Below are 21,091 nucleotides of genomic sequence, written 5' to 3'. Positions count from 1 at the left end.
CTTGCGAAGTTTACGACGTGGCAATTATGAACAGCTGGTGTCACAAGTCAACGAAACCTGCCATTGCGCATCTGAAAGAGGACATGATATCATATTTCAGTGGCTGCCGGGACATTGTGGCATCGTTGGTAATCGCCTCGCCGATGACGCAGCCCGACGTGCCCAGGCTGGCTCACCGACACTCCTTATACTTTTATCCAGAGTCGACGCTGCAAGAGAGCTTCGCAGTCTCGCTCGTACAATCACGTTAGGTTGCTGGCATACACCACATAACTCTAAGTGTCGTTTACACAGCATCAACCCATCACTGAAACTTACATTACCAGCGAACCTTCCACGACGTGACGCAACACTGCTGTGTCGGCTGTGGGTAGGAGTAGCATTCACCAACTCCTACAGCTATCGTATTGGAATGGCGGATTCACCAATGTGCGCTAAGTGCAAGTGTGAAGAGACCATCAGTCACCTTCTGTGCCACTGTTCTCGCTTCGATAATCAACGTGAGACTCTCCAGTGTGCCTTAAATAGACTGGATGACAGGCCATTTACGGAAGCGAAGATCTTGGGAGCCTGGCCTCACAGTTCATTGGCCCTGAAAGCAGTTCGAGCGCTTTTTCGCTACCTGAGGGCAACAGACTTGAGTGCCCGACTATAGACATCCTACACCTAAGTTCTCTCTTTCTCCCTCTTTCACTCCCCATCCCCCCCCTATGTGTAGGGTAGCAAACTGGACTCAGTCTGGTTAACCTCCCTGCCTTTCCGTCTTCCCTTCTCTCTCTCTCTCTCTCGCCGACTTGGGTCACTCAGCCTGTGCCTCTCAGTGCGTGCGGCAAGCGAGACAACAATTGCCAGAGTTCGCAGGCACTGGCGTGCCACGTTTCTCGTGTCGGAGGTGGCGCCGACACGACGAGCCTTCTGGCACTGACGAGGAGTCAGTGCCAGAAGATGGCGCAACGTGCCAACGCGGGAGCGTGAGAAAGGAGCCTGGTTGCCTCATAAAGGGTTTCTCAGCGTTCGCAAGCACCGGCGCGCCGTGTATGTAGGAGGAGGCCATGTGCAGGCTTCGCGGTGGCGCCGCGTTTTCTTAGGGAAGTGCGAAAGAGAAGTCCCGTTGTGGTCCACGCCTCATAGGTAACTCGTTTTGCAATGAAAATACGTTGTGCTGCTGTATTGATTCGATACTAACGCATTGTGTCGACATTCGCGGCGCGCTGTGTTCCGTCGCTTTTTTATTGCGATTGCAATTATATGGACGCTCGACGCGCATTTCCGTCTGCATCGTCATCATCTGCGTCGGTGTGATGTTCCGTATTATGTGACGTTCTACTCCGGCGATCTGCAATGAGTAGAGTCAGCTGCGTGGCAGCGAGGGCCATATATTGCAATCGATCTGCGATGAGTAGTGTCTAGGTACGCGCAGGGCTCTAATTTACGTACGCCGTTCGATCTAGTTGAGAAGAACGATCTTGCCTTTTTAATCTTGCACAGGCTTAGGCGTCTTCAGTTTCGCGGTCACGTTGCCTTTTGCGACGTTTGCTATGACATTATCTCCGTGTTTTTCGGCGCACGTAATCGTGAATGCTTATTTCATAGGTGATGGCAGTTGTCAACAACCGAGGTTTAAGGGTGCCTACCAAAAACATGAAATTATATTTCCACCCTACTAATCTAGACGTATAGACGTCCATACTAAACGAACACTAACATTTAGAGGCACTGACAGCAGCTTTTACCAAATTGCCATATTGGTGTCTGCTGTGGGGCAGCGGTGGTCATTTGTACACCTTAGAGCATGAGCGTATGGCTGCGTAAGGCACGAAAGTTCACAGCTGGGGCGTTTCGCTCAAACGATGCGGCTGGCAGTCGATATGAGTCATGTCATGCAAATATAAAAGATACATATTTTTAAGTGTAACTGAGACTCTAAATAGCTCAAACTTCTTTAAGGTAGCAGTTTTGTCCCTTTCACCACATTTGCACTTAAAGCCTGAACGCTAATTATTATATACATTATCCATGGGAGCTGTGAAATACTTACCGGAGGGTTTCTTTCATGCAAGCTTTCAGGTACGGTAGAGCATTAGGCCCGCTTGGTTGCGTTCCTTCTGGGGGTTGATCAGACAGTGATGACAGGACCTCTTCTCGTGCTTTTGCTTGGACTTCAGGATTTGTGGCCAGATGGTAGAGAGCGAATGTAGCCGCAGTTCCTGTCTGAAGTAAACGAGAAATGAACCGGCTTCTTGTCAAGCTGCATAATCGAGAAGTGTTTGCTATAGGCACCGTGCAAATGCTACGCAGCAACACGCATACAGGCAGACGGGCGGAAGAAAGAACAGATATTTCATTTAACTGCTGGTAGGTTTAACCTTTCCATAGAATGAAACATTTCTGATGCACGTTCCGTACTCACCTTGAGGGATCTCAATAAAAGCGTACAATTACTTTACCTCGGAAAGTAACCGTTGGTGCGGTCGACGCCCTGGCTTTCCTAATAAGTTGCAGTGGCTAGCTGCGCACAGCACTGATCCCTCTTTAGTGCGTACTGCAGTCGTAGAAGTGAACAGAATGTAGATTGTTGGAGAGTTCAGAAACTAAAACTAGCATAGCCTAATATTCAGAGTGTGAATTCATATTTTAAAGTGCGTAATATTTAGGACAAAATCCTGCTTTCAAAATCTTGCAACCTCAAAATTAGAACACAGAGAAGAGACACAGACACCACAAACGAATCGAGAACTTAGTGACCAACTAGCCCGTTCAACTTATTATTTTTACGAAGAAACTGCGCTATAGCGTCTCGATAAATCATTGCATCAGTGTGCATAATCGTCCAAGAGTATGCAAAAAAATTATGGGGTTTTACGTGCCAAAACCACTTTCTGATTATGAGGCACGCCGTAGTGGAGGACTTCGGAAGTTTCGACTACCTGGCGTTCTTTGACGTGCACCTAAATCTAAGTACACGGGTGTTTTGGCATTTCGCCCCCATCGAAATGCGGCCGCCGTAGCCGGGATTCGATCCCGCGACCTCGTGCTCAGCAGCCTAACACCATAGCCACTCAGTAACCACGTCGGGTCAAGAGTAAGCAGCAAGCGTGCCTTAAAGTTCATCCGATTTAACTCAGCTGTGTCACTTTGCTACCCGTCAAACCGTTGTCTCATATGATCTGGCGTACTTCTACACAGCAAATTACCATCAGCAGCAGCAGCCTTTCTTCACTGAAGGATGAAGGCCTCTGCCAGCGATCTCCTATTACGTCTTTCTTGCGCTTGCTGATTCCGAGTTGGGCCTGCAGATCTCCTAATTTCGTCACCACACCTAATTTTCTGCCGTCCTAGACTACGCTTTTCTTCCCTTGGTACTCATTCTCTAACTCGAATGGTACACCGGTTATAATCGCCGCAGCTGCTGCAGCGATTGCTCACTCCAGCATCTTGACAGCGAGTATCCGCACCCATCGAGCGAGATGTGTTCATGTTTACCTGTGCGCGCGATACCGAGCTTGTTAATTTAGTTAAAACTTGTTGGCAAGGTAGTTGGTATGAATCCATGATAGAATGTGTAGACGCGACTGAACGATGTCATAGAAAGAAGCATACACACAGAGATAGCACTGTCTCTAAAAGGGGAAAAAATATGAGCATATATATCAATGAAGGACACGGATCGAGAAAATCGAACAGCCCACAAATCATTATGGCTAATTACATCTATATCACTTTTCTACAATGGTCGAAAATATACGGCATTCACAGTGAAATTGTAAAATATATTTCTTGTTGTGAAAGGCTGACGACTAAAGTATTTATAATCTCTGCCATCAGTCCTTCTTATTAGGCAGTACACTGGATAAATATTTGACATAACGGTATGACGGCCACTGCTACCACCGTAGTAAGAACGGGAGTATTATCTATGAATTCTGACGAATTCGGTATGACGGCTATGGCTACTACCGAAGTCAGAACGGGAGTATTATGTATGAATTCTGAGAAATTCGGTATGACGGCTACGGCTGCTACCGAAGTCAGAACACTATCACCATCTATGAATTCTTGGACAGATTCGGTATGACGGCTACAACTACCACTGAGGTGAAAGTATATTCCCCCCCATATTATAATTATACTTTCATCTCCGGTAAGTCGACCGGGCCATCACCGTAAAAGTGAACACGATAATCAAACCAAAACCACCTATTCCATTTGATATACAAAAAAAGTGTCACCCCAACATCTTAAAGCGCAGTCGCATCTTTAAACTAAATTAAAAAATAATTTGTAACACTAGCTAAAAAAATGTCTTTTTGAATCGATGTCATCATCATTATCATCATCAGCAGCAGCAGCTTGTTTTATGTCCACGGCCAGGACGAAGGCCTCTCCCTGCAACCTCCAATTACCTCAGTCCTGCACCACGCGATTCCAACTAGCTCCCGCGAATTTCCTAATTTCATCGCTCCACCTAGTCTTCTGCCGTCCTCCACTGCGCTTCCACTCTCGTGGTACCCATTCTATAACCCTAATGGTCCAACGGTTGCCTAACCGGCGCATTACATGACCTGCCCAGCTCCATTTTTTTTTATTGATGTCAATTAGAATATCGTCTACACCCGTTTGCTCTCTGATCCAAACCACTCTTTTTCTGTCTCTTAACGTTTTGCCTAGCAATCTTCGTTCCATCGCTCTTTGCGCCGTCCTGAATATCTTCTCAAGCTTCTTTGTTAGTCTCCAAGTCTCTGCCACACATTTCAGCACCGGTAAAGTGCACTGATTGTGCACTTCCCTTTTCAATGATAATGGGAAGCTTCCACTCAGGAGCTGACAATGTCTGGCATATGCGATCCAACCCATTTTTATTCTTCTATGAATTTCCTTCTCATCATCAGCGTTCCCTGTGGCTAATTCACCTAGGTAAACGTACTCCTTCACAAATTTTAGAGGCTGACTGGCGATACTGAACTCTTGTTCCTTTGCCCGGCTATTTATCATTTCGGCACAAACTCACGCTTCTTCATGTGCCAGGTGCTGCTCGGATTCTTTGCTGTCGTGGCGAACGTCGGCTGGCTGTAGGAATATGGCTTCACCAAACATTGGCCAGAGGCTGCTACAACTGATCTGCAATCACCTGCTCGTGTTTTACACGGTCCGCAAGATTATTTGCTGGAAATCGTGTACGATCTCCGACGCACCGAAATGGAATCTGCGCATCGGGGGACCTTTCCGGTTCCGCTGCGCGCTGGCCATATAAAGGACTAGCCAAGCATACAGTGACTGGGGCACGACGCTCTTTACGGCACAATCTCACGCTTCTTCATGTACCTGGTCAGTTACCTAAATGTAACTAAGCGTTATCGCTCTAGCGATGTTATGCTTTTAAGAGTGTCGTGCCACACCAGCTCGCGACAAATGACTGAATGCCTTGAACATGCCAGCCTGTGTTTCGTTGATGCTATGCTATTCTCTCTCTGCGGCGGCTGTCTGACGCTTTCCCAAATCTTCCTGCTCCTATCGGGGGATGAGAACTAAATCGAGGGCCCATGAATGCAGTAGAACGTGACCAAATGACAAACACTGAAAGGATTCTCTTAGAAATGAAAACAGGCCACGAAACTGTGCTTGCGAAGTTAACGGAAATTACAACAAGGCAATGTGAATTAGAATAAAAAATTACGGGCTTAATAAAGAAGACAAACAAACAATGTAGAAAGCCGTATTGCTCGGGTGGAAAAAATGGAAGATAAATTTATGGCGAAACTAGACAATTCGGAAAATAGAAGCCGGAGACAGAATTTGGTCTTTTTCGGGTTGCCTGAAAGGCAGCACAACCAGACGTGGGAGGCGTCTGAAAAACTAATTAGTGGAATATGCAAAGATGTGATGAAACTTCATATTTCGGTTGGACGGGCTCATCGCGTAGGCGTTTTCAGAGAAGGCAAAACCCGGCCCATAGTAGCATGCCTTTTAAGGTGGAAGGCTGGAGAAAACGTCTTTAAAAACGCTTACAGACTAAAAGGCACTTCGTACAGCATTTCTGAAGATTTCAGCCTAGCCGTACGAGAAAAAAGACGTCAGATTTGGAAGTATGCGAAAGGAAAAAGTGAAAACAAAGAAAATCGTGTTCGCTTGAGTTATGATAAATTGACCATCAATGGGCAAACGTTTGTCTGAGATAGCGATATGCAGATGCCACTTCCACTTCAGGCGCATGCGCGACTGGATAGAGGCAACTTGGGTGATCTTTCCTGTGAAAGATGACCCAGCACGTTTCTCGCAGCCTGAACGGCTCTCTGTCCTGCTTGTAAATTGTCGCAGCATAAAGAACAAAGTCGATAACTTCATGTCTTTAGTAGCCACTGTTAAACCTCAGATCGTGATGGGCACCGAATCATGGTTAGACAAGACTATACCTAATGTAGAAATCTTTCCGCCTCGTTTTACTGTCTATCGGAAAGATAGGCATGGACATGGCGAGGGAGTATTCATTTTGATATCAAATGCATTGTCAAGTACACAAATTTTATTTGAAAACAATTCTGAGCCTCTCTGGTGCTTTGTGAAATTATCTAACGGAAACAATGTAGTGTACGAGACATTCTACCACCCACCCGGCAGCAGCGACTCATTAGCATTGCTGTCTGAGATGCTATCTCTTGTGCCTAATAGCTAATTTCTAGGGGGGGAGGGGGAGGTACAATTTGCCAGACTTCAACTGGAATGCTGGATTTGTGGCTGGTAATTGGTCCCGTATTTACAAAGAGTTCGAAGAACTGCTCGGATGAAATGAATTGCAGCAGCACGTACGCTGCAATCAATTTATCTATCCATCCAATCGATTGATAGATAAATTGGATAGATAGGAATTGGATACATAGATGGGAAATTGGATAGGTAGAAAGTGGATAGCGATTGGATCTATCGGAAAGATAGGCATGGACATGGCGAGAGAGTATTCATTTTGATATAAAATGCATTGTCAAGTACACAAATTTTATTTGAAAGCCATTCTGAGTCGCTCTGGTGCCTTGTGAAATTACCTAACGGTTTTCCAATTGCGCAGAACCTACGCGAGAAAATGCAAATTTAGACTTACTACTTTGCAATGAGCCGAACATGATATCAAAAGTTACTGTTTGCCCAGGTATTAGTGACCACTGGGCAATTGTCACAGAACTTAACATACAGCGAGTACAGATGGCGCAAATTCCACAAAGTGTACAGCTACGACAGAGGAGACTATGCTGCTATCAGAACCGAACTTGAAAATTTCTTTCCTACTTTCCAGTATCTGTCAAACGCACGCTGTTCGTTAACATTGCGGTCAGCATTTCGGGACAAAATACTTAAACTAGTCGAAATTCATGTTCCATGCAGGTACCTGTGGCAACGGAAAAAACAAAAACCTTGGTTTAACGTAGAAAGACGTAAACTTATAAGGAAAGCAAGAAGAACGTATAAAACGTTTTCTACCGACACAAGTCAGGCAAATCAGAAACGGTTGCAAGAGATAAATAATCTATTGAAAGCAACAATGAAAGCAGCCAAGGATATGTTCCTTGTTAAACTAAATACGAACTTGAGATAAAACCCAAAATCTTATTGGAAATATGTAAAAACAAAATCGAAAAGACGACATATCAATACCATCTTTAACTATTGACGGCAAAACCACGGCGTCAGACTATCAGAGGGCAGAATGCTTCAACCAGTACTTCCAATCTGTGTTTTCGCTAATATCTGCTGGGGAGACTTCGCTTTTTAACAACGCCAATCGGGGCGATATGATTCCAGACATCGAATTTGATGTTATTGGCATCGATTCTTTATTACGGCATTTAGATGACATAAAAGCAATTGGACCTGATGGAATATCCCCAGTGGTCCTTAAAGAGTGTCATAGTATTATAGCTCCGTTTTTAACGATCATTTATAAGCTTTCCCTTGAAACAGGCTTCATTCCCCAAGATTGAAAAACTACAAGCGTGACACCAATTTTTAAATCGGGCGATAGAAAACTAGGAGAAAACTATAGGCCGATTTCACTAACGTTGATATGTTGCAAAATATTCGAAAACATTTTATATAGTAACATATCTGCATTCCTTGACTCAAACGCTTTCTTTACACGTTTCCAGCACGCATTCCGAAAAGGGTATTCCTGCAACACACAACTAATAGAATTCCAGCACTTCTTATCTATAGCCATTGATAACAATAGTGAGGTAGACGCGGTTTTTATTGATTTTCATAAAGATTTTGATATTGTGTTCTATAAGCTCTTAGATGTAAAGCTTGCTGCAATAAATATAAACGAAAACGTTCAAAATTGGATACGAAACTACTTAAACGGAAGAACCCAGTCTGTCGTCCTAAACAACGCTGCATATTCACCAATAACTGTTTCTTCGGGCATTCCTCAGGGAAGCGTACTGGGCCACTTGTTATTCTTAATCTACATAAATGACATTGTCTAACTAATTACACCACCCATAAAGCTATTTGCTGATCACTGTGTGATTTACAGAGAAATTACCACTGAAGATGACATAGATACACTGCAAACAGATTTAGAGAAGGTAGCGATCTGCTGTAAAAATTGAAACATGAATTTAAATATAAGAAAGTGCATGCGGTAGCGTAAGTTTTTCCAGAAAATTATCCAAATTTCAGCACCGACTTAGCATCAATGGCACGCTTATCGACATACAGTCGGAATACAAGTATTTAGGAGCCTATCTTACCGAATCACTCACTTGGCATAAACAGATTGACACTGTCATAGCAAAAGCTAGTAGGATGTTACATTTTATTCGCAGAAACTTCAAACAGGCAACACGCGAAGTTAAAGAAACATTATACTTCTTACATGTCAGATCAATACTTTATTACGCTTGTGTAATATGGGATCCCTATCATGATTACGTCATTGATAGACTGGAAAAACTACAGAAGCAAGCAGTAAGGTTTGCTTGCAATAATTACAACCCGTACTCTAGCGTTTCCGAAATGAAGGCCACTTTAGGATGGGATCTACTACATATGCGTAGGCAGAAGTTAAGGCTCAAACTATTGCACGAATATATAACAGTCAGACAGGTTTTAATAGCTATAACTACCTCCTGGAACCAGATTACATATCGACTCGCTGTGATAAAAACAAAAAGATCTCAGCCCTAACTGCAGAAAAAGCACTTTTTACTACTCTTTATTCGCCAAATCAATTAGACAATGGAAAAGTTTATCAAATTGTATAGTACATGTGTCAAATAACCAACTATTCTATTCTATGCTGTGACGGCGCTCTTGTCAAACAAATGTATGTGCTATATATCTTGAAACCTGTTTGTTTCCCATTACTTGTATGCCTTTTTCTAAAACCTATTGTAGTGCTTCTGTTTTTGAGTACATCTGTCCAAAGGCTTTTCTGTATTACTGGTTATATTTTGTTCCCCCCTACGTAATGCTTTATGGCGATATAGGTACCCTCTAAATAAATAAAACAAATTATTAAAATCAGCTTTGTCTTCTGCCTATTAAACTTCACTTCCACTCTTACACTCTGTCTTATTTCCCTTTATTATTTACTTCTCTCCACCTTGCGGGTTTCCACAAAACTACTACGTCAAACTCTTGCCTTTCCTTCGAGTTGTTCACAAATTCGGCTTCGCCCAGCCACCTGCTAGCCGCCTGGTTAGCTCAGATGGTAGAGCGGTTGCCCCGGAAAGGCGGTGATCGCGGGTTCGAGTCGCGGACCAGGACGAATTTTTCTTCAACTGCGAGGCTTTTCCTTTGAGGAACCGGTATATGTTTCCTACGTAGCAACCGCTGCGAACGGGTGGATGTCTGATTTCCCTTTATTAATTGCTTCTCTCCATCTTGCGGGTTTCTGCAGAACTACTACGTCAAATGTAAAGAGATAGTGTATAATCGTTCAACTTAGATGCTTTAAAAATATTATGCTTAATGAATGGGGGTCCAGTGGGTAACAGGCTCCGGTGTCCATTAAAGTTCTCAAAGATTCGTAGTACCTTCTTTTGGAGCAGCTTCAGTTTGTTATAGTTGATGGTCGTGGTAGTATTCCAAACTAAAGTTCAATATGAAAGACGCGAGTAAAAAATAGCATAATATATTACATTCTTTAGTCTAATTGGAATTAATTCCCTCAGTCTGCAGAAGCAACCAACTGATTCGTCTAATTCAATCGTGAGCCTATTAACGTACATGTTCCAAGACATTGTTTCTTCGAACCAAACCCCCAAAATTTTTCAGATGCAACGCGCTGCAGGACCACGCCTTGAAAGTTTAGGGTGACTTCGAAGTCACTTTGTTTGTTGAGAGGTTTAAAAATTATATATTTAGTTTTGTTTATATTCAAGGTTAATGTTTGTGAGTTCAACTACTGCTCAAGTTTAATTAGGTAATTGTTCATCGTTGTGTTTAGGTGCCCTAAAGTTGGTGCGGAAAAGAAAATATTAGTATCAGCATATTTGACGAGTTTGGGAGAATTAGGCAGAGAATCATGGATTAGGTATCCTACCCCGTATTGCTTCTTATCTAGGAGACCTCTGCAGCAGAGGACATGTCCGTTATTCCGCAATGCATAAGCTTCGCCAGTTCTAATCTCACTACGGCCGTTGATATTCCAGACGTCTGATAGTTCCTCAAAGAGTCCTGCTAAGCTAGCCGCGCTCGAGAGGGTTCGGGTGTTAAACGTTGCAAGGGTCAGTTCCCATTGGCGGCCTGTCTGGACCCAGAGATTCTTAGCACCCTCTGCGGCGTTACAGGTCTGACCACCACCTTGGTCACTTGCTCCGCAGCTGTTGGGGACTGAGGGCCATGGGTTTATTGGAGGAATCATTTGGGAGGGAGTGGCCAAATACTGCACAAGGGAGGCCAATTCCTGTTCTAGTGAGGGAGTGTTTTGTTGAAGCTTAGTTAGCCTTCCTATTGTGGTTGTACTTGGATTAATACAGCCTCATTCACTCTCGGCATCTTTTGCGGATGACAGGCGTCACTCCAAGCCTGCAGATGTTGTGCATTAGAAGAGGCGAATTTCAAGCTCACCAACGTAAAAAGAAAAAACTCTTATAGTGGGATTCGAACTTCCGACAATGGCAACCGATCATTTGACATAGCAGATAATCACATAGGTGGCGAGCTTACCTTATCGCCGACAAGCACAGCCCAGAGGGCCCTACATGCCTAAATACTTGTTGATGTATCCGCGATAGATATGCTTTCCATGTCGCGATGGGTAACTCAATATAGAGCGATTTCTAAACGGTTCTAGCCTCGTAGTTCTGGAACCGCACGTGCGCAGATTGCCGCGAACTCATCTAGGCAAATCCTACAGGCTTATCGACGACCGTTCTCAGTTGCGAATACATGCTCGTGATCAACAGGAGTACAAACGGAAACTTTTTTTCGGAGCTATCAAGTTCTTTAGAAACAGGTTTAACTGTGCTCTTTTATGGCACAGTGAACCTCTGTATGTGCAGGTTCATGTGGCACGTGTTTTCTGGCCAGCTTCACTTTTTGTCTTCTTGTTATCTGTTTTTTTTCTGCAGACTTACTATGTTTGTGTTTGTGCTATGCGTGTATGTGTTATACAGTTTAACTACGTTGAAAGGAACGCCGCTTCAATGAAATTTCCTGTACAACGAATAATTTTCAGTTCCCCGGCCGTGGTCCATAGGAGCCAATGCATAAATATCTCACCACAATGAACACTTTTTCTAGTGTCATTCAGCTTCAACCAATTTTGATGAAGCAATTCAATCAAATCAAACCAAAATTTAATTTGCCGTGCAGGAAACAATTTGAAACATTTTGTTACATTTTGGCGCATAAAAATATGTCTACAAAGGTTAAATTGCATGTTGACCCCAACAGACACTGCCGCTGATGACGAAGTATTAGGGCTGCCTCTGCTCGATGGTGATCACAATGAGACTGGCATTCCTTTTCCAATGGCTTCTAACTTCTCAGCCACAGACACTCTTAAGCCGAAGCCCAGTCGTCGGCTTGGTCCATGCTGCATCTCAGCATTGTCGGTGCGTAGCTAGTTTAGTGCAACTGCGCAGTTTGTGTCGTGCACGTGTAGCTCTGTTTGGTTTGCTCAGAAAAGCCTTTCTGTGTCTTTAGCAAAAAGTGATGCTTTTTATCCTTTGAGAATAAAGGTGGCATCCTGGCCGAAGTCGCAAGTGGACAGAAGAAAGGCGACGTTGCAGAAAAGTTTGCAATGCCTCCCTGTTCGCTGTCCAGCAGTCTTGCATGAGGCACATCAGCCAAGTGGAAGAAGCGGACGCCATAGACGCACAAAAAGCTCGACAAGGCAGTGTACACGCGGTTTGGGGAGACGAGGGCAAAAAATGATACCAGCCAGTGCAAACGCCGGGCAGCATAGGGCCCTAAATTACGCTTTTCTGCTGGGAATCGACGACTTTAACACAAGCACTGGCTTGCTCGGCAGATTCAAGGCCTGCCATGACACTGTCGGCAAGACGGTTTGGCAATTCGGCATCAGCAAACATGGGAGTGCATCCGCCTGGCTGTCAACAAACCTTTCGCCGTTGTTGAAGGACTCCGTCATGTGTGACATCTACAACGCTGACGAGAAAGGCATTTTTTATGAGATGCTGCTATCGAAATCCCACGACATGAAATGTCAGCGTAGCCACAGTGGAAAATACTGTAAAAAGCGCGTGACCATGCTGCTGCGTGCCAATGCAGACGGATGCCACAAGCACCCAGCACTATTTATTGGGACGCGATAGGAACCGTCGAATAGAATGCAGAAGAATCTCGCTGATGCGTTCCCATTATGTACGTTTTCGCGACGCCAGCGTTCGACACCGAGAACACAAAAATGACCACATAGATTACTTTAATTTTTTACCACTTCATACCTTCCCCCGAAAGCGCAATTTTTTCAGCACCAACGTTCAGTATATCGCCAAACTGCGATCGTATGATACGCTTTCCGGCCGCTAGATCCTACGTAAACAAGAAAATGCGCGAGCCACGGGCGATGGAGAACAGCGGTATATACTATAGTAGCAAATCAAGAAATCCTAACTAATTATTCTTAGGAACTTGCGTAGTGAAAGTGAGTCCAATGCTATTTTCTTTAAAAACTTTCCAAACATTCAGCACTTCACGAGAAGGATCCCTGTACTGCGTCAAGTTCATCAATAAATTCGGTTGAGTGCAAAGCGCCATCCTGCCTACGTCCCTATTTGTGTCCCCGTCTTATGTGCGCTTCAGTCAAATTTTAAACATGAACGTCAACCAACTAGCCCAGCTCGCAATCTTATTGCTATAAAATCCATCAAGCCAAACTTTAGCGAAAAGTGGTGCTATGCTATGGAAACTTTTGGTGCGCAGTTAAATGCGGTTGGATCAAACAGCTCTTGTAAAAGAAATTCTTATTGAAGTGTTAGAGCATGTGATATGGCCAATATCAGTCATGCTTCTCAGCATCCTGGCACAGCTGTAGCTTAGAACAGGTTTATATTTTGTGGAAAGGGAAGGGGAGGCATGCTAACTACAATGTGTCACAGAATTTTTACGTTCCTGGTCTAGTTAGAAGCGCTGAAAATAATTAGAGCCGTCATTCTTCTTTCCCTATTTTCACGCGCCCTAACACGCTCCGAGTTGGTTTCAGTGATGCTCGCAAACGTCTTCTAAGGCTGCTTCTAAGCAAGTCCCACCTTGTTAGAGTGGTCTACTGGTTCCCAAGCTATTACTTCGTGGTATCCTCCAAGGAGAACTACTTGTCCTCTGAATTCCAGGTGGTGAAGTTTTAAACCCTTTCGAATGTCTCGAGCAAGCTTTATGCATCGTCGCCCAAGGGAGATAGGTGGCTTCCTGTGTTTTTGCAGCCCGATAGCTGAACGGTACGTTCGGTCTGTCATGGTGGTTGTTGACTTGGCTGCGTTGTTCCTGGTGGTTTCAGGTACAGCCCGTGCTCTGGAGGGGCAAATTGTCTAGCGTGCGGCTAGCTCGATGGCCCGGGGGGACGTTGGCGTCCTCTTCACGCTTTGCTCCAAACTCTCAGGTGGACGGAGGCGTCCATTTCATGGCCAGGAAAGCACCTCCGCGAGATGTCACGTTGCAGTGATGGCGAACAACACAGTAGCAAGACTGTGAACCATGAAACTAACTTTTTATTGGGCTAACCTGTGCCGATGCCCGAAGCACAACGATAGTGGCGATCATCGGAGTATGATCAGCGGATCAAGCGAATCGGCTTTTATACCTGACTCGTCGAAGGTTCCAGCGTAATTGCTGGTGCCCGCGTACCTTCCAGAGAGCACTACACAATTCGCGTGCGTAGAGCATACGATCATATTACACGAGGTTGGGTAAGAACAGACAACAGGTAGAACTATCGATAACATTCTAGAAACTTAATATACAGGCAGGCACGTCCTGCGCGGCGCGATTACGTTTAACATTAGTTAGCCGGTGAAAAATGGTCCCCGGAGAAAGTGCTTAATAACGTAGGTACAGCTCACCAATTTTCGGTAGGAAAACAAAGAGACAGGAAAGAACGCTGCTTTGCCTTCCTTCCGGAAAAATGTTGCGCTGTACCTATGTTATTTAGTATGAATCAACTCGCCCAAATCAAGCTGTTGTTGGTGAACAAAGTACACGTGTCACTAGAGTACAACAATAATTTACAAGAAGAAAGGGGGTTAACCAAGGGGGCTGTTGGATCTTTCCCGAACTGCGGCGAGTTGTTTTTTAATCCAATTTCATTTCCATTAATTGATCGTTTCTTTCTTTCATTTATTAAGCACAAGCAATTTCCCCTGTGTTGTCCTTGATGTGAGTGTTTGTTGGCTTCTTATGATATGTACAATATAATACTAGCGTATAACAGTATGAAAGAACAGATAGATACAATGGATTAGTAAAATTCATTAAAGACAAGCATATTGCGCAATCCCCCACGCGAAAGAATCTAGAACGCCTCTATGCAAACATTTTTCAAGTCCATATAATTGCACTGGTACATTCTGAGTTACAGACCGCAAGAAATGATTTGTATTAGGGCACGTCGCCAACCAGCTCTCGCGTGCAAGCACGCTCTACAAGATTGGGCGCAATCTTTTGAAAATGCTGCAGTTTTTCGTGCTACAAATTAAAGCTGACGCCAAAGGCGGTATTGGTGTAAGTTGTCGATACTAACAGTCCTGTTTGTTTGAAACAATCCTTTTATAGGGTCTAACTAGCCGACATGATTTTTGAAATGATTCTTTCATTTCTAGAAGCAAGAGTGTGCTGATGTTGCTTTTTGTAGTCGTGCCTTATATTAATGAATAATAGTTTAAACGCGATCTCAAAAGCGAATGATAAAGGTGGAATACCACTCGAGAGGTGAACATGTGACAAGATTTGAACAACGCTTCAAGACTCGAGAACTTTTTGACAGCCATATCAATGTTCGAATTCCACGAGAAATGGTTCGAAAATACTACGCCCAACAGCTTGTGTTTTTGCACTACATCAACAGAATGCAGCCCTATATTGCATTGTAGCAACGGATTATTTTTTGTGGTGAAGATGATGCTTTTTGATGTTTTAGCATTAATTTGAAGACAACTACTAAGCGACCACACATTTAATTTTGACTGAATAGAATTAGCACGTACAACTAAGTCGCCTCTGTACTCACAAAATACAAAAAGACTGGTGTCATCAGTGTACAAGATAAAATTAACCGCATTATCAATAAAATCTGGATCAATAACATATACAGTAAACAAAGCGGGGCCCAGGATCATGTTCTGAGGAACTCCACTCTCTAAATTCTTAGATGCTAACACAAAACCAATAATCGCCCCGCACTGCTGCCAATCAGCGAGACAAGAATGTAACAGTGAGTACGTTACTTCACCAGTGCCGTACCATTGCAGCTTAGAAGTATACGATGACGGAGTAAGTCAAAAGCTTTACTGTAGTCTATGAAAATATCAGGGGTTAATTGCCTATTTTCAATGTCATTTATTATTATTATCTCTTGCACAGGAGTGCACACTTATTATACCTACCTTTTGTAAAGCCATGCTGGCAGCCCGACAGCATGATGTGCTTAGCGAAGAAGCTGTCGAAAATTGACAGAGTAACTGTCTCAAAGCTCTTAGAGAAGACAGACAGCACAGATATTGGCCGGCAGTTGGAAACGTCATTCCTGTCGTCACATTTATGTATTACGGATACCTTCTCTCGATTCATCTTGGTAGGAAAAGCACCAGGTTCAATGGCACGGCTAAATATATGTGCTAAGCGTGGGCGAGGGAGGTGGAGCACGGGTTTCACTGGCTTAACCTGTAGATAGATAGATAGATAAACTTTATTAAAAGAATAATCAGAAAAAAACCGCTAATGGTCGGGGCTCTCAGTCCAGGGCTCCGCTGGCCCTTGCCATCTTCTCAGCTCTCTTTATCAGCTTGAGCTGGTCGTCGAGGGCTGAGCTAGACAGCAGTGCCTCCCATTGCTCCCTCGTGGTCCTCGTGTCTGGGTGTTCTATGTTGTGTAGTGTGCACTCCCTCGTAATGTGGTATAGGGTTGGTGTGGCCGCACACCATGGGCATTCGTCCCTGTAGGCTGTGGGGTGTATCCTGTGTAATTAGTGTAAGTTCGTGTAAGTGCCTGTCTGGAGCCTACGCCAGGCAGCGGCATCTTCTGTCATTAGATTTCGATGGGGTGGTGGATATCGCAAGCGACGCCCTCTGTGGTAGTTCATGATGGCTGAATACTCGAGGTCGACAGAGTCCAGGTCTTCTGCAGCCGGCGTGATGAGTGCTCGGTTATGTACGAATCCTCGAGCTGCTCTGTCGGCCTGCAGGTTGCCCGTGATGCCAGTGTGGCCCGGTATCCAGATGATGGTTTGGGTGGTGAAGTCCTCAGAGCCCTCCTTGAGTATTCCGGCTAGGACTTGCGCAGCAGGTCTTCCAATTCTTCCCTGTAGGAAGTTGCGGCAGGCCTGCTGGGAATCCGTGAGGATCGTCAGTGGTTGGTTTGCGTGTAGGCCCTCGACGATGGCTAACGCGATGGCCAGCTCTTCGGCTTCCTAATCGTGCAGGGGCGGGTCGTTGCAGCGGAGGTAACGTGGCCTCGGTGGTCGCATGCCACTGCAACTGCGCCCTTGTTGTTCGTTTCGTAGATGGCGGCGCCCGTAAAACGGGCCGTGGTATTGAAGCTGAACGCTTTCTCCATGTACTGGGCCCTTGCACTCATCCTGCCGGAGTGTAGGTTAGGGTCCATGTTGCGTGGTATCGCGGCAACGTGAAACCTGTCCTGGACGTGACGACGTATCAAGCAGGTTTCGTGGGTTCGTGTTGTTATTGCTTGGAACCCCAAGGTTTGCAGGACCTGCCGGCCACTGCGAGTCCGCGCAAGTCTCTGTTGTTGCGAGACGTAATGGGCTTCTGTCAGTTCACTGAGGGTGTTGTGCAACCCTAGCGCCAATAATTTTTCAGTCGATGTACTCATCGGCAGGCGGAGAGCGGTCTTCAAAGCCATCCTTAAAGTGTGTCGGCCTGCTTCGTCTCGGACTGTGTGAGGGGGTAGTAAGGCAGGCTGTATGTGATTCTGCTCACCACCAGGCTACTGACCAGTCGAAGGGTGTCGCCTTCCTTCATGCCTCTGTCCTTGGATGTTACGCGGGAGATATCTCCCGCGTAACAGATCACACATGATATCATGGGTGATCTACCGCGTAACCTGTACCTGTAGGCTTAACCTGTAGCCTGTCTATGCCGATGGCCTTAACATTCATCATGGATTGGAACACGCGGTGCACATCTAAGCATTAGGTTTGGTGGAAAAACGCTGTGTATGGAATATTTGTATTAAGCATGCATAGAATGGTTTGATAGAATGGGCGTGCTTTGTGATTTAGCGACAATTAGGAGTAATGTTTGCTGAAGTACTCCAATAAAGGGGGCAGTTCCGGACACTGTTCTGCCGTTAATATTATTATCTCATTTTGCCGTTACCGAGTTTCCAATACGCTATTTATAACTGTTCACACACGATCAGGCGTGTATTTACTTTGAAAAACCGTTTCGTAATATTCTTTTGTCACTTTCTTAAGTCATCAGTTAATCGATTGCGGTGCGTATTAAAAGCCGCGAGTGCTGACAGGCCACGCGTCTTTAACAAACAATCGTGCAGTTTACTTTTATTTGATTATAGGCCCATAAGGTCATGTTTAACCCATAGCTTCCGGACTCGTTTCCCTGATTTTTCAGTGGAAAGTAGCTTTCGTATACTGCGCAAGGTAGCTTCAAAAACTCGTTGTACGCACTTTGCGCACCTGCTTTCATAAGGACCGTATTATAGTCACTCTTGTGTATTTTGGGCCTAAAAAGATCCAGCGTTGATTGAGTTCTTGCTTGGTAAAATGTTTTAGGCAAAGTGGTATGTTTGTTAGCCGCAGAAAAATTGAAGTATGTATATGGGACAATGGTCACTGAAATCACAGCTAATTGTGCAAGCAACAGTTACAACTGTCATGGCGTTGGCAACAAAAAGGTCCAAAACAAATGAAGTGGTTACCGACACTCCCGTGGGTATTCTACTGATGCCAAACACGGCGACAGCAGTAAATCTATTGAGCGGTGCTACAGCGCTTGTGTTTTCTGAGCAAACTGTTGAAGTCCGTAGCAGGAATCAGTTTGTACTTCTGACATGAAGTATGCGCCAGGAGGTAATCAACAAATTTTTAAAAACGCTTATCGCTTTTCCTAAGGGAGGGCGATAACGTACGGTTTAAATGACATCATCGCATCGTAAACTATGCGCTTCATAATGTGGTGTTAGCACTGCGAATTCATTAACGATAACTTATAGGTGTCCGAATTTAGGACATAAATAGCTACTTCCTGGCCTCGTCGGTAAGTAAGTTTTAAGTAGTGGTGGATCTAGCCATCTAAGTCAGGCTGACTTTTAGATGCGTTACACCACATCTCATTTACCGTGATTATGTAGAACGCACGTAAAAGAAAATTTGCTAAGCAGCAAGGCGGAAGTCTTCACACTTATTAGCGAGAGAACGTGTATTCAAGTGAAGTACCGTGCAAACATTTTGCCTGTGCTGGTCGCACACCATTACATTGTTAGGCTTTACATATTTATGGTAATACATTTTGTCTTGGGAGCACGTTAGCAGCAGGTATCACCAGTTTATCTCTAGGTTATTGCAGCAATGTCATTCTCACACGATATCGAAATGGCCTCAGCGCCGCCACATTTTCCTGCGATGATGCTGCCGTATCGCTTTCAAACAAACCGCCACTTGTACTGCATTGTCTTGCGATGGCTGCGGGCAGCAGTCGCTTGACGTTTGCGCTCAAATAACATCGGCATTTTATTAACAGGCCTGCTTCGCCGGTCGCGTCCCTCATGCCTACGTATCCATTCGTTGTGCACTTGCTAGCCTTCACAAGAAATGCGTTCCTTTTTTGACAACTTTTGAATTTCACGACTATATTGCTTTGGCCTTCCTTGTGCATAGCCACATGGTGACATAGCTTTTTATCCGAGTGACATACAGGTTCACGCAATAGGTCTCCCAGCTTTGCTAAAATATCTGAAACATCGTCACGCTCTCTGGTGTACCACGGCTTCAATTTCAATGCTACATATGCTGTAATTCGTTCCCAGCGTTACCGAAAAGGACGTCCATTGCAAAGCGAAGGTTGTTGAGATATTAGCCGTTGATCGTCACCTTTAATTCTTCTCAACGCAATAGCTTGAATACTTCTAAGCATGGATTGGAGAGATTGGGCCTCTTTGACTCACCCTTTTCTTGATAAATATTTTCCCGCTTCTACGAAATTAAGATAGCTGTGGATACTTTGTAGGTATTTGCCAAGGTATTCCCGTATGCTTTCTGTGCGCCTGTATTACGCAATTTCTCCTTACTGCCTTATTAGAGCGGTGATATTCGGGAAAAGTCACCTACGTTGAGCGTACTTCTGCCATTGCGTATCATCGAAATTCCTTACCGTGTTGGCACCGGAGATGACAACGTCGTGGATGAACGTGAAAATGTCTTTCAGGTCAGCCTCCTGGTTACTGAGCAAGTGTTGCAGGATAGTGCTGCTCTGGTTGCTCTTTCTTCGCGTCTGCGCCTCGGCCACTGCTTCTTCAGTCATGCGGAAGAGCAGCCTGCGATAGTAAATAAATATATTGCGGTGTTGGGCGAAACATGCGGCTCTGTATTTCATTATGCCCGCGTTTCTGGTGCCTTTCCTGATGAGGAGAATTAGCGCAACAAAAAAACATACGCAACAGAAGCGAAGACGAAGGCAAGCGCTACTTACAACTCTTTATTAGCGGGAAGGTCCTTACATGCGTATCCATGTTGTAACGCATGCGCACCAACAATATACAACGGTATCACAAGATGAAGGACATACATCACAGACACGCGCACAAGAAATGATATCCTGAGATGTGCGGTGCAATTGACGGCTTGTCTACGTCTCCCGTTCTGCAGTTGTTGCGCTAATTTCCCTCACGAGGTATGCACGACCGACTATCCCAGCAGTCATTTTGTCTTTCGCTTGAAGTAATTATTCATCTTTCCACGTCATTCCTCCCCATTTTTAATTAACGTACTCCGAAATACCTGTAAGCATCAATCACCCCACCTCAAGTATTTCAAGCCCCGTTATTTTAACCACCTGATCAGTGTTACAATGAAACACTACATAGCTGGATTTATTTCCCCTGATCATAAAGCCTCAATCTTTGCCTTGCTCTCCAGAAATATCGACCAAAAGCCGAATATTGTCCATTGAAGCCATTCAAGAGAACAGTGCTGTCTTCATATATTGCGCAGGAAAAACGTTTTTCCACCACCACACCTTCTTCTTTATACAAGAAATTTATAATTTTTTACTCAAGTACGCAATCACAAGCAAGGAAAGCTTCGCTTTATGAAAGTCTGCTATTGATCACCCAACTTATTGTCCCCAAGCGCAGACAAAAGCACGCGAACAGACCGATGCTGCTCCATTGGCCGCAAATGGTTCCAGTTGGGTCCAGAAAACACAGTAGGCGGGTCGTATCT

General features: G+C 44.6%; 1 protein-coding gene across 2 annotated transcripts in view; it reads right to left on the bottom strand.

Annotated features, from left to right (window-relative positions):
- Positions 1-21,091, bottom strand: part of LOC139052507 (probable cytochrome P450 12a5, mitochondrial) — a 151,284-nt gene that overhangs the window by 68,840 nt on the left and 61,353 nt on the right. For both annotated transcript variants that reach the window (XM_070529624.1, XM_070529625.1), the window contains exons 5-6: positions 20,022-20,184; positions 2,039-2,211 (exon numbers count right to left, since the gene is read on the bottom strand). In XM_070529624.1, coding sequence (XP_070385725.1) covers positions 2,039-2,211; positions 20,022-20,184 — 336 coding nt within the window. The remainder of the gene's footprint in view (positions 1-2,038; positions 2,212-20,021; positions 20,185-21,091) is intronic.

This window comes from Dermacentor albipictus, unplaced genomic scaffold, assembly GCF_038994185.2.
Source record: "Dermacentor albipictus isolate Rhodes 1998 colony unplaced genomic scaffold, USDA_Dalb.pri_finalv2 scaffold_26, whole genome shotgun sequence".
NCBI lineage: Eukaryota > Metazoa > Arthropoda > Arachnida > Ixodida > Ixodidae > Dermacentor > Dermacentor albipictus.
Note: the sequence above shows the minus strand (reverse complement) of the source record. Positions and strands in the feature narration are given on the sequence as shown.